Genomic DNA, 14,708 nt, shown 5'->3' on the forward strand with positions numbered 1-14,708 from the left:
AGATTATGACAGCAACAGATTTTAAAAATTACAATTATTATGCCATAATTGTAATTATCAATTACGTAATTACAATTATAATTGATCACAACCCTGGTAACTTTAAAAGGAAAGCAGTACGTCTTCTCATCTTAACTTGCTCCTTCTTTTATTTCCTCTTTTTTTCTGTAGTTGGTGGAAAACTGTGTCTGCCTCCTCAGAAATCTGTCCTATCAGGTTCACCGTGAAATCCCCGGCTGTGAACGCTATGCAGAGACTATTCCCGTCAACCAAGGCTCGACCACTGCCAACAAAGGTGGCTGCTTTGGTGCTCGAAAAGGCAAAGGTGAGAGTGGGTCACCCTCTGCAGCTCCGCGCTTTGGAGTGGGACAGTTGGCTTGTGAAAGATGAGCTATTGCTGGTTGGTTTGAGCTTATTGGTGGCGGAAAGGCCTGTCGCTGGTTTTCATGCTTTACCACTCTCTTCCCCTTTTCTGTCATGTCTGCCGCCCTCCTTCTCTTCCTCCTTTCTCTTTAGATGAGTGGTTTTCCAAAGGTAAGTTGGCCCTGCTTGGCGTTTGCATGAGCATTTACTGACCGATGTTTCTCGTCCCTTGTTTTGTAACACTAAATCACCAGAGTAATAGCACAGTTGGGGAAATAGCATTTCATTCACTGTAAATGTGGAACATCACTTCATCTCACACAAACACACATTCATTCTGACAGTGCTTGTTTCACCGTCTGCATGTTTGCATTTCTAGTAATTGCACATAAACCACAACAACTAAAGATTACTGAAGGCTCAACATGCTTACAGTTATATTAGCTTGAACTCTCCTTTTCTTTTATGTGTGGTTTGTTTTTGTTTTTTTAGGGAAGAAGGATGGCGATGATGGAAGTGCAGATCAGATTGATATTCCAAAGAGGACGACTCCTGCCAAAGGTGTGTGTGCAAAACATTTCATTTAATTTTAAATTAGGGGTGCACCGGTTGCAATTTTCTGGCTGATCACCGATCTTCAAAAAACCTGACCTGCCGATCCCATTTTTATATATATATATATATATATATATATATATATATATAACTGACAACATACACCTTGAATGTTCCAATCTTTTTTTTATTGTAATACATTGAACAATTCCTGTGAAAAACAATACAAACTTGTTTTAAAAGCACATGAGTTAGTTATATCAAATATAAATGAAAAGTTTAAAGCATTGACGTCCAAAATACGAAATTGAGTTAAAACAGGGACAATACATATTAATGAACCTATACATGTAGATATGCAAGATTATAGCCAATGGCTAATTTACATCTTTAGTCCCTTCGTCAGGTAGATGTCAACAACATAAGATAATAATATCAATAAAACAACAGTAACAACAAGTAAACCAGTTTGCCTTCATGGCCAGTAAGAGGAGTTATTACAGAGAGAGAAAACCTGTCCTTGAAAAATTATATCAGTTCCTTTAATCTTTCTTTTTTCACTTTATAAAAACAAAACTTGTCCAACAGGTTACACTGCTGACCTGTTTGGGGCTATTTGCCAAAAATAAAGTCCATAGCAGTATTTAGCTTTTACAAATAATCCAAAGCAGCTTTGTGGATATGAAATGGATGTGAATGTTTGAAACCGGTTCAGGCTTAAAGAGACTTCAGCGTCATTTGGATCAGACGGGTTCGGGTTGTGTTCCATTGTCAGGTCTTCTTGTTTCCTTCCCGACTAAAGCTTTAACAGCGGGCCACTGACTGCATGTTTGCTCCCACTAACTAAAAAAAAAATATTCCCCTTGGGATGAATAAAGTATGTCTGATTTGATTCTAATTAATACTGTCAACATGCTAGGTTTACTGCGCTCCAGGTGTTGTTAACCTTTGTAGCAGAAGCATGTCCACATGACCTGGTTAGTGGGGCCTGTCAGTCGCCTTACAGTGGCTGACTTTCAGACCTTTGCGGAGCTAGAAAACATTGGTTTCATATTAAAGTATCGATCCCCCAAAATTAAGGGAACGGGCGGCCCCAATCAATCGGTGCATTCTTCTTTCGAACATATTTTTTTCAAACTTTATTTCCAAAACTTTATCTTTGCTGTTTTGTTGAATTTTGTTTTTCTCACAGTTTATTTCAGCAACTTTGTCTTTAATGTTGAAGTTTTCACTATGAAAGCTCAGCAACAGAATAATCAACTAATGTGAATATTATTTACAGGGTCCCCACGGTCATAAAATTCCTGGAAAAGTTATGGAATTTGTATAAAAAAACGATTTTCCAGTTTTAAAAAGTCATGGAATAATTTAACTGTTTTGGAAATATAGCCTTTTTTATTTTAATGTTTAAAATCCAACCTTCGCTATTACTGTGGGACGTTAACCAAGTCCCTTAACCCTAACACCTTGTGTTCATAGACGGATTACTGCATGGGCAAAGATGGGCACGTGCCCAGGGCCCGAGAGCCAAGAGGCCCTTGACGTTGAGTTTAAAAAAAAAAAAAAATGAATTTAAAAAATATTTTTGTATTACCAGTAGAATTTTTTTGGTTTTGAAAATGCAGTATGATAATAGAAAGCATATGAATATTACATTTATAATAGATAATTTGTGTGATTACTCAATTTTTTTTCTGTGTATTCACATTCAAATTGGGCATGTGAATTATTTATTTGGGTTAAATTTTAAACCTACAAGTTCACATTATTTCCCATCATTTGTGACATTAAATTTATTTCACATAGGTGTGGTTTTTTATATATATATATACATACACAAGCTCACGTCACATCTCATTTTGAAACATATCTACCTTCATACTAAAGCTGAAATCATGACGCTTCGGCATCTGATGTGTAGTTAAGAGACACTATTCCCAGCAGCGTCAACCTGATGGGAAGAGTTCCTTGGTGTGCACACACATGGTTTCACACATTGCAATTCTAGATGCACGAACACGAATCAAGGTACAGGCACACAGATTGTATAAGCGCACACAAAAGTTGTTTTGTTACAAAAATGGCCCCATAGCAGGTTTGTGCCCAGGGCCCGTGGTCATGATGATGCGTCTATGCTTCTGTTGTACATCGCTTTAAATTTAAATTGTAATCTTATAATTTCACATGGTGGTAGCACTTTGTCGTTTATAGTAAAGTTCAATATTTTAAAAAATATTGCAAAATGGGTGTCACAGGCAATTGCGCCATTGAACGATGCTTGTTGATAGATAAGTGATGGACAGAACTTGCATTCCCTGTGCCACATTTTTGCTACTAACCATAGCACACTGTCAGACCTCTGTTACATTAGTACACTGGAAAGGCACGCTCATTTTTGCGTCTAATGGTCTGGAATAGATTTTTAGCGGTTCAGAACTAAGTGATGGAAATTTGGTAAAGTGTTTTGGAAAAGTTGTGAAAAAGCATTTAGAATCTGATTCTGTAAAAGTTCAGCTCCTAAATCGAACTAATAAACTTCCTTCACTTGTGATTTCAGGCTTTGAGCTGCTGTTCCAGCCGGAGGTGGTTCGAGTTTACACGTCGCTGCTCAGAGAGAGCAAGAACCCGTCGGTGCTGGAGGCTGCTGCAGGAGCCGTTCAGAACCTGTGTGCTGGCCGATGGACTGTTAGTATATCTAGCCTTTTGTTCCTCAGCTGTGATGAATTTGTTACAACTTCTTTAAAGCAGGAAAAGAAGCAAAGTGTTAATTGTGTGCTTTCTGTTTGTTTGTTACAGTACGGTCGTTATATCAGGGCTGTTGTGCGTCTGGAGAAAGGTCTTCCAATGATGGCTGAACTGCTGGCTCATGGAAACGACCGAGTTGTGCGAGCAATGTCTGGAGCATTGAGGAACCTCGCCATCGATAATCGCAACTGTGAGCTGCTTGGTAAGACTGCAGTAGTTTGATATCTTTGCTCTGCAGAGTTTAATTTGTTGATCCTAATGTGCTGCACGTCTCTCTCAGGCAGGGTATGAAATTAGGAAATATAATGGTGGTAATTTTGGTCCCCGTCATCAAAAATGTGGACATTTTAAAATAGATTGGGGGCCATGGAAGTTCCTTGGGGGCAGGGTTCCGGGGGTGGATGAGATTCGTCCTGAGTACCTTAAGTATCTGGATGTTGGAGGACTGTCTTGGTTGACACGTCTCTGCAACATCGCCTGGCAGTTAGGGACAGTGCCTCTGGATTGGCAGATCGGGGTGGTGGTCCCTCTCTTTAAGAAGGGGGATCTGAGGGTGTGCTCCAATTACAGAGGGATCACACTCCTCAGCCTCCCCGGCAAGGTCTACTCCAGGATGCTGGAGAGGAGGATCCGGCCGATAGTCGAACCTCGGATTCAGGAGGAACAATGCGGTTTTCGTCCCGGTCGCGGCACACTGGACCAGCTCTATACCCTTCATCGGGTGCTCGAGGGTTCGTGGGAGTTTGCCCAACCAGTCCACATGTGCTTTGTGGATCTGGAGAAGGCGTTCGACCGTGTCCCTCGTGGTGCCCTGTGGGGGGTGCTGCGGGAGTATGGGGTCCGGGGCCCTTTGTTAAGGGCTGTCTGTTCCCTGTATGACCGCAGCAGGAGCCTGGTTCGCATTGCCGGCAGTAAGTCAGACCTGTTTCCAGTGCATGTTGGTCTCCGCCAGGGCTGCCCTTTGTCACCGATTCTGTTCATTACTTTTATGGACAGAATTCCTAGGTGCAGCCAGGGACCGGAGGGGGTCCGATTTGGGAACCTCAGGATTTCATCTCTGCTATTTGCAGATGATGTTGTTCTGTTGGCTTCATCAAATCAGGACCTTCAGCGTGCACTGGGGCGGTTTGCAGCCGAGTATGAAGCGGCCGGGATGAGGATCAGCACCTCCAAATCTGAGGCCATGGTTCTCCACCGGAAAAAGGTGGCTTCCCCTCTCTGGGTCGGTGGAGAATCCTTACCTCAAGTGGAGGAGTTCAAGTATCTCGGTCTTGTTCACGAGTGAGGGTAGGATGGAGCGTGAGATCGATAGACGGATCGGTGCGGCGTCAGCAGTGATGCGGTCGCTGTATCGGACTGTTGTGAAGAGGGAGCTGAGTCGGGGGGCAAAGCTCTCAATTTACCGATCGATCTACGTTCCTACCCTCACCTATGGTCATGAGATTTGGGTAATGACCGAAAGGACAAGATCGCGGATACAGGTGGCCGAAATGAGTTTCCTTCGCAGATAGGCTGGGCGCACCCTTCGTGATAGGGTGAGAAGCTCAGTCACTCGGGAGGAGCTCGGAGTAGAGCCGCTGCTCCTTCACGTTGAAAGTAGCCAGCTAAGGTGGCTCGGGCATTTTTTTCGGATGCCTCCTGGTCGCCTCCCTCGGGAGTTGTTTCAGGCATGTCCTATTGGGAAGAGGCCTCGTGGTAGGCCCAGGACACGCTGGAGGGACTATGTCTCTGAGCTGGCCTGGTGTCGCCTCGGGGTCCCCCCAGAACAGCTGGAGGAGGAGTACATGGATCGGGAGGTCTGGGCATCTCTGCTGAGACTTCTGCCTCCGCGACCCGGCCCCAGATAAAAGCGGAAGAAGATGGATGGATGGGGGCCATGGAAAAAAACGAACTTAGAGCATTGATATTTTAATAGATTAAAATGCACAACGTAAATAAAGAAAAAGGTCAGTCCCTTTTTCAGAGAAGTACCATAGCACGGTAGCTTGTGAATTTCTCTTGGAGATGAATAAAGTATCTATCTATCTATCTATCTATCTATCTATCTAGCTATTACAGGGAGAAGATGTCAGATTTTGGGAAACTACGAGTTTATTTAGCGCTGAATAGCCTGTAAATATTACACATAAGAAAACCTTAAAAACAAACAGGTGTAGTATAGACCTACAGTTTCTAAAGAAATGTATATTTACATTATGCCTGAGAATACTGAGTTGTTGACAAAAAACTTGGGGGCAGTTTTGGCTCCTGGAACAAGGTTTTTAGGGGCATTTTTGGCTAAATTGATGGCAAAATGATCCATGGCCCTCGCTAATTTCTGACACTGCTCTCAGGTCTACATGCAGTTCCTCACCTAGTGGCAAACCTGCCAGGTGGCAAAGTTCAGTCGGGGCGCACGTTGTCTGAGGAGACGGTGGTGTCTGTGCTGAGTACGCTTGCTGAGGTGTTGGGAAACAGTCTGGAAGCAGCAAAGACCCTTAGAGCTTCACAGGGCATTGAAAGACTGGTGCTCATCAATAAGGATGGGTGAGTGCTCTCCTCATGCTGTGTTACGTTACATTACATTTTGTAATATAATATATGGAGAAAAATGGGGTGCTCAAAAATATTAGCCCCCATGTGAGTTCTTGCTTTCAAAACACACAGTTTTTACATTGTGTAGAATGTCTAAGTTTACAGAGTTGCACTGTTTCTGTTTTTGCACTGTGCAGAAATGCCTTTACTTTCTGACAGGACTGTACAATATTAGTTTTTTTTATATATATATAGAAATACCGTAAGTTTTAAGTAATTTTCCGTTACTATGGTCTTTGCACTTTAAATTTAGTTTTTCAGGAGAAAATTAATTAAAAACATTACTTTAATTCTACTTGTGTGTTGTAAGTTAAATGATCCATACTCTGCATGTTTGTTAACCACCAGGCTTCAAATGTCATTACATCGTTTATAAAATCGCAATAATTTTAACCTTAATCACTGTGGCAAAATTTCCTCAAATCATGCAGTGTTAATAATTATTATACATACCTATTTAATGGCATTATTGTGACCTTCAATGGCGACTCTCGTTACAAATGGAAAATGTATCAAACTTTCTTTGTCAGGAAACGCTCGGACCGTGAGGTGCGTGGTGCGGGTCAGGTGCTGCAGCTCGTCTGGGCTCACAAGGAGCTGCGTCGGCCTCTGGAGAAGGACGGCTGGAAGAAAACAGACTTCATGGTGAACCTTCACTCCAACACTAGCAACGGCCCGAGCAGCAGAGCTAACGGCACCTATGAAGACAGCACCACCCCCCTACTGGACAGAGGTCAGAAAACAGTTTAGATGATGAGGGTTGGGGTCAATTATAATAGTTATCATATAATTGATAGTTAATTACAATTACGATGTGATTATAATTGTAATTGGAAGATATCTGTTGCTCTTGTAAGCATAATTGAGTTGTAATTGAGTTCAGATAATTCTATAAAAACTGTCAATTTATATTTCATTTTACGCAAACTTGGGGACCCATAATACAGTTCTATGGCTTACACACACGTACTTAGCAAATCAATAAAATATGTTTCATATCAACTTTTCCCACTGCCTGTCAGTTCTCTTGAGGATCATTTAAAAAAAAAAAATGAAATCGAGTGGCGTACTGACTGAAGAAAGGCTCAGACGCCCACACCAAAAATATTAATACCAATATTTTAATGGATAAATCTAATGTTGCGTTCACACCAGACGCAGCACACATTTTTGTGACTATGGAGGACCCCAGTAAAATCACTGCTCTTTACCTTCTGTGGAAGCTGAAGTGCCATCAAAACATTTGACTCCGGCGTTCCTGGATTCACCAGGAACGTGACGTCATTGCATCCCCGACTCTGATTGGCTTTCGCGCCCGTCACATGAAACATTCGCTGGAGTTCAGCATTTTCAACTCAGGCAAAATCGGGAGCGCGCATTCCACAGCTAAAGTTCGATCAAACAGCACTGCCCAACAGGAGAAGAATTGGCCTTTTAGCGCGTCTATCCCATTGACTTTGTATGTAATCTGGTCACGCAAACATTTCGTGATGTGTCGGTGTGGACGCAGCATTACAACGTAACCAAGATATTAAGAAAATTAATTGGATGATGGATAATATTTTTTTAGTATATTTTACTGCTGATTTAAGACATGGTTCAAAACTGACCCCTTATCATAAGAGATGCTAACAGAAAACTAATGCTAGTTTTATGGGGTTTTTTATTTCAGGTTAGGTAGTAGTGATTAATTAATTTTTTAACTTTTGTAATTGAGAACATAATAGTAATTGACTATCAGGAGAAAAATAATAAATGTAATTTTATTTGTAATTGGAAAAAAATCATAATTGAATTGTAATTGAACATGGATAATTGAAGATGTAATTGTAACTGAAAAATGTAATTGACCCTAACCCTGAACACAGCAATCTTTCAATTACAATCATGAATGCTTTGCTTTCTTTCAGGAGAGAAGAGGGACTTGATTCCACTTAATGACCTTGGCCCTGGTCAGTACATATATATATATAATTAATATACATATTGTATCGCCTCAGTGATGAAGGTGAAACTGAGATTTTTCTGTTTCTTTTGTCAGAAGCCTATTCTACACTGGACCAGAGGGAGAGGAGACACACTCTGGATGAGACAACAGACACTTTACCGGTACCTCAGTGAAAGCTTCACATGTTCAATAACTAATCTAACAGCATTAATCCCAGCCCTCCTGCACAGCCATAAACATTTCCACACTGTAAACCCTTTTAAACCTCACAATTACTGACACTTTTTCTCACTCCGACTTCCTCTCCTCCGCTCTCTCTCTCTCTTCCTGTCTTTTCTCTGTCTGTCTGGTGGTCTCTCAGCGAGGGGTGTATGGGGGCAGGAAGGGCTCTCTGCCTCTGTTGGACTCCTACGATGGTTAGCCCACCCCTCCCCTCTCTACTCCCCCCTGCATGTAACAGCATGGTATGTCACTCACTAGTTCTAATCCTGCATGGTTTTTGTGAGCCGTGTTTTCCTACGTCTCTGCTAGAGTTGGGCCCCTGGTGAATAAACCCTGTGCTGAGCTCTTAGTTCTGATGTTTAAAGCAAGGAGCCGTGAGTGCTAACATGCTAATAGTCCTACTAAAGGTGGCTATCAGTACAAACTCAGACTATAAAGAGTTAAACTATTAATATCTGGTTAATGGAGCGGCAGTGCTGTCATATGAACACAACTCTGAATGTAATTATATCCTTTATTAATTATTAGTCCATGTGCGCAGTGAACTATTTACAAACCCTTTATCTCACATGTAAGCCAGGACAGGTGTGTGTGTGTGTGTGTGTGTGTGTCCGATATGAGGGCCACCGAATAGAATAATGACAAATTGGAACATTAATACTGGAAAGAACAAGTGTTTTTGTTGTCATTTTTGTCACCAATTTGTGTATTTATGGAATAATTGTTTTGTATTTTTCTGTGATTTAGTTTTTTTTGTTTTGTGTTTTTGTTACAAATTTCTGTTTAAGTAATTTCATTTTGTGTATTGTTTGTCATTTATTATGTTTCTATTGTTATTTTGTCGGTTTTTTTTTTTGTAATTTTTAGTCATTTTATGTATTTTTGTCAATTTGTCTTTTTTTTTTTTGGTTATTGTGTGTATTTACTGACATTTTGTAACTTTTTGTTGTTATTTTGTGTATTTTTCTGTCAAATATTATGTTTTTATTGTCATTTTGTCTGTTTTTTGTGCCATTTTGTGTATTTTCCTGTCACTTAGTTTGTTTTTATTGTCACTTGTGAATTTTGGTTTTGTGTGTTTTGCTTTTGTTTGATCTCGAAATGGTGAAAAAATGTGTTGGATTATTTAGTGACCATAATCTTACAAAATGTAACCTTGAACAAGGATCGAGCTTTGACGTTATGTAGGGCATAACATCATGTTATGAAGCTGATCTAATGGAGGCTGTGTGCAGCACAGTAACAATCAGTTATTCTCTGTTGGACTTGTGCTTGGATCTTGCTGATCCATTTCAACACACCATCTCGTGCGCTGCACAGGACCATTACCACACAGTTTAAGAGCACCTGTGTGCTCAAAATAGTGTCTCAGTGAAAGAATGGTATGTGATGTGAGACGATCACAAGTCTTTTAATGACTCTCCCAGTTATCACGGCTTCACACGCCAAAGATTAGAAATGATTGGCAGGCCTTGTGCTGTTTTTAACAGCTGTGCATTACACCTTTTCTCTATAGCAACTGCACAGTTTGAACATAACGGAGGTAGATGGAAATGTGAATATGATAGATTGACTATAAAGGAGAATATATCACAATAATAGTTATACATTATGTTTAGAAAGTGCAATCACTAAAGATTGGACTTCAAAACTGATCACAACATTAGTCATGTGTCCACCTGCTTTAATGGATAGAATTAGAGGTGGATGATAATATTGGCCACAAAATGTAATATCAGTACAGTTTTTGGCCTGGGCCGAAAGATTTTGCTGGACGATATATTGTCCCACAAATTATTGCCAATAAACAATATTATTGTCGATTTTTTTTTTTTTTTTTATATATATATATATATATATACCAAATTAACCACTAATGTAATAACATATCATAAAAATGCAAGTACATTCTTTCAAATGCATCAACATGCACTTCTCATTAGTTTTTACCTTTGTAATTGAAATGTCAAGAACTTTTAAATATTTTAAACAAATAAAACAAACAATTAAAATAAAATGGACTCTCAGTCTCTGTTAGCAAAAAATTACACTTTAATAAATATCACAAACAAAACCAATAAAATAGACCCCGTCTCTGTTTAGAAAAAAACACCTCAAATGCAAAACCACACACAACCAAAGCAATAAATAAAATGGTTTATCAAGTTTCTCTCAAAAAACAAAATTGCACTTACAATAAATATTAAACACTGAGGCATAGAGGTATATAGTTCTACATTCCTTAACAGGTAACACTTCCAATCCAGTTAGAACCTTTGTAAACAAATATGCTAGCGGCCCCGCCTCCCCCTGTTTTATTCTGTTCTGTTTTCATTCAATCTTAAAACAAACAGACTGGACCAAATAGTTTCTAGTTTACTCTGTTCATTCCACTATAGAGCAAACATGCAGGTGCTGAGGGTGAACCCTCTTGTCATCCAGTCTGTTTGGAGGCCAAAGACAAGGAAAACTAAATACTTAGACTTAGCTTGGTTGCTATCCCCGCTCAGCATCCCCGCCTCTGCTTCCGATCACACCGCTTACGTCTCCTCCTCTGGCGGACACCGCGGGTATGAGGCTCCCCTACTCCACAGGCCACTGGGTGTAGCCAGTGTAGCAATCTGAAGCTACGTAGTAGGTCCAGAGTTGCTGCATCTACCGGACTATAACGGTTTGATTTCCCTAAATCTGATTGCCTGGGAGTGGAATACTATTCTAGAGTAATTACGCTGCAGGTTCACTGATAACTTATTAGAACTGACAGAGTTATCTGCTGTTTAATATCCGTTGCAAACACTAGCCTCTGCAGTCGACAGGTGCACCGCCAAATACGCATAAATATGACAATATACCGAGGCCGGCCAACTTAAGTTAAAAAAGTTTTCTTATTTTGCACTAATTATGTTTTATGTGGAATGCATCCAGTGGAGCATCACATTAAGAGTAACCATAACATGTTATTTCCATGGAGACAATTATAATAGGGCTGTGCATTGTCATGAATTTGACAATACGGCTGACGATTTGCATGTCACGATACGATACAGCCCAATACTAATTTCACCTTTACAAGTACACAATGGTATAAAACTATTTTTTTTTTAAACTTGCAAGAACAAGTAAATGGTAACGAACTATAATTACAATAAGAATATTTAAAACAAGTTGTAGATTTATCAAACTGTAAAATTTTGTTATATTCTTTAAAAAAAAAAAAAATAATAATTTAACCACACATCTGCAGTATGTTAAGGTCAATTTCGATTTTTTATTTATTTTTTTTTTGGGGGGGGGGGGGAATATTGGTATTGAATAATATCGGACATTTGGTGTTTAGTGGACAATATCAGCATATTGGATATCGAAAACCCCTAATTTTAATGTTGGAGCAGTTGCACTTGATTTAATGAAAAGATTAGAATTTCTCAACCAGAGGTTTTATTTATATTTAGATATTAGAAGTAAAATGATAACATTTAACTCACTCACTGACTATTGTCGTAAATATACGTCATTTTAAATCCAAACGCTTGCTGCCAAATTACGTAAAAATATGTCAATTGCAAACACGGGTTGCTAGGAGACAGTGTGGCGGGGTTCTCTCATGATTATCAGGCTTGTATTAAGATGCAGTGACCAACTGGTGCCATGTAGGTAGCAGCAGCGCACTTTTGGATGAGATATTAGTCATGATTATCACCATCACTGGGGAGGGAGAAACCAGGGACGAGGCAGAAAATGGCGCTACTAAGGGATTTTGTGAAGTATCAAACAGCTCACAGCAGCGCATGTGTTGACCTAAGTGGACTATTGAGAGTCGTAATCGTGAGAGAAATTGATCAACAAACTGGGCCAAATGGCGATGCTCGGCATGTTGCGGAGGAGGAGGAAGTTGCGTGTGTGGGAACTGAGGGTAGGGGGAGACATGGAGGAAGGCCATAACACAGTAAGCATACACAACTCTGACCCAGATAGCAAAATAATAATCATTTTGCCATCAAAAGCCCGGTCTCAGTGTTGTTTCTGTTGTTTTATAGAAGGAAACCAATGTTGAGGTGTCTTTAAAGCAAAAAAAAATGCTTAGTTCAAAGTCCCTGACAGGTTTTTTTCAAAAAAAGCCTTTTTTCTCAGCTTTTTGTCAGAAACTGGCGATTTGTGTGAAACTACCTATATTCAACTGCTGATTACGGAGGAATGAAACAAAATCAAAACCCCCCAAAAAAAATTCTGATAAAAGTAGAGAATCTGGTTTCAGATTTTAGATTGTCATAGTACAAAATATTCTGTGGGTCTGTCAGTCAAAATGTTCTAAAATGGCTGGCAGTGAATGAGTTCATTTATCCCAATGATTTCTTAAATTAAAAATGAAGTAGGAAGCAGTGTTAAGTTTGTCCTTTTTAGTCTGGAGTGTAAACATCAGTGTTGGTTATTGTGACAGCACTGAAGCCCAACATACCACAGTTCTAAAAGTGCCTCGTCATGTTCTCGTGCTGCCTTTTGTCTACTCACTATGATTCATCACATTTTTTTTGCTTTTTGATTTCTAAATTTCTTTTGTAATGGTGGTGTTTTTGTGGCTTTGGCAGAAAAACTGATCGTGTGCATCACGCAGACGGGGCCGTCCCTACCTTACCACTGCTACTGAGGAGAGGATAAGCCCCGCCCCCACGCAGCAGAGCACCATCCTGCTGTCCCCTCCTCTGCACCTAACCAGTGGTTGATTCTAAAGATGAGGGTCAGCATCCAAAGAGCGTGGCTGTGTTTAGTGCAACGCCACCACGTCGTGCATGCACACAGCTGCTTTTAAACTTTCCTTCGACTGTAGCAACAGAAATATATATTACGTTTATAAATTATATGTTTTCCTGTAAAGGCAATCATTCTGTTGACAATCATTTTGTTCTGGTGTTGTCATCCTGCTTAATTTTTTTTTCCTTATTTTTTTTTTTTATTTTTAAAAATCTGTCAACGTTATTGGGACATTTTGTCGACATGTTGCTGCGAACATCCACATCCTAATGATGCATTTGTATGTAGACTTCTAATGTAGGTTATATAATGTATATAAAAAGAAAATGGGAGGACTGCATTAGTTTTTGGCTGATTTAATTTAACTTTACCTGGGATTGTTTGGAGGTCGGGACATGGCGACAGGTTGCCCCGTAGTTTGAGAACGATGTTTGTATAGGAGGAGCTATTTTCCTGTCTAGAGTTATTTTCTCTTGGGACGAGCACACATGTTGTCTTGTTGGACGCAGTGTTTGTGTGTGTGTGTGAGTGTGTGTGTGCGTGCGGGTGTGTTGAATAAATATGGACCTTTTCTCGAGTGAATACTGGGTGTTCATGCTCAGAGCAGAACTGTTTTTTGATGGTTCCTAGCTGTTTTCAGAGTGTGCTCCTCATCCTTTGACCAAATGTTTCCTTTTTTATTATTATTGTGCTCATTTTCTTCTTTTTTTTTTTTTTTTTATTTTTTTTTTTTTTTACACACTGCCTCATGTTTTTTTTCCATTTAAATGGTGAAAGAAAACATTTTCGGCTGTTTTGGGTTTGTCTTCATTCAGCTGAATTCACCACTACAAGTTAAGAAACGCGGTACTTCAGTACAAAGAAACCACTAAAGAAAATTGGTGTATTTGGACACTATCATATTTCTTTCTGTAAACGGGGGGAAAAACTACATAATTTTTTGAATTATTGTAATGGGAGTTAAAAAAAAGTCTTAAGTTGTCCTTCAAAACATACCTCACATGTGCAAACTAACATTTCAATAGGCTGATGTCGGTCTGATACAGTTTTGGTGTCGAGGCGCAGTGCGTACCAACATATTTGGTTTTCATTTTTATTTTCAGCTGATTTGTTTTCAGGCAAAGGAGACCAATCATCTTTGTGTTTTGTTTATTTTTTCCCACACAGTATATTTGTACTGATGCCTGTTGTTCATGTAAAGTAATGTACCATTCATACCTGCCTTTGCTCTGAGAAATTGCTTTTTTCAGTGAAGTATGTAACTGTTTTTATAAATAAAAATCTTTTTGTAGACCAGGTGTGGCAGTGTGTAGTGCAGTGGTTCCCAACCTTTTTTTTTTTTTTGCATCATGACCCTATTTAGAAATCAAGAATTTCTGGCAACTCTAGTTTTATTTTATTTTTTTCCAGAATTATTTCTTAATCATTACTGTTTATGGGTCAATGTCATGATTCCTAAATATTCTGTCCAGCTGCATTTCTTTAGTAAAAAAAATGTTTAAATGCCTAAAAAGATGCCAAATATGTAGTAATTTAGTATATAGAGTACACT

At 39.5% G+C, this 14,708-nt stretch overlaps 1 protein-coding gene across 9 annotated transcripts in view; it reads left to right on the forward strand.

The window, feature by feature from the left end:
• The window catches only part of LOC114470597 (catenin delta-1-like), a 31,947-nt gene extending 17,498 nt beyond the window's left edge, over window positions 1–14,449 (forward strand). For 3 of the 9 annotated variants that reach the window (XM_028458860.1, XM_028458861.1, XM_028458863.1), the window contains 11 exons: window positions 172–325; window positions 517–534; window positions 856–924; window positions 3,476–3,603; window positions 3,715–3,865; window positions 5,997–6,189; window positions 6,768–6,970; window positions 8,148–8,189; window positions 8,279–8,346; window positions 8,547–8,601; window positions 12,994–13,052. In XM_028458860.1, coding sequence (XP_028314661.1) covers window positions 172–325; window positions 517–534; window positions 856–924; window positions 3,476–3,603; window positions 3,715–3,865; window positions 5,997–6,189; window positions 6,768–6,970; window positions 8,148–8,189; window positions 8,279–8,346; window positions 8,547–8,601; window positions 12,994–13,052 — 1,140 coding nt within the window. Of the gene's footprint in view, window positions 1–171; window positions 326–516; window positions 535–855; window positions 925–3,475; window positions 3,604–3,714; window positions 3,866–5,996; window positions 6,190–6,767; window positions 6,971–8,147; window positions 8,190–8,278; window positions 8,347–8,546; window positions 8,650–12,993 lie in introns of all 9 variants that reach the window. The other 6 variants (XM_028458862.1, XM_028458868.1, XM_028458867.1 and 3 more) reach the window with 4 other exon arrangements.
• Window positions 14,450–14,708: the final 259 nt, after the last annotated feature.

Source organism: Gouania willdenowi, chromosome 10 (genome assembly GCF_900634775.1).
Source record: "Gouania willdenowi chromosome 10, fGouWil2.1, whole genome shotgun sequence".
Taxonomy (NCBI): Eukaryota; Metazoa; Chordata; class Actinopteri; order Blenniiformes; family Gobiesocidae; genus Gouania; species Gouania willdenowi.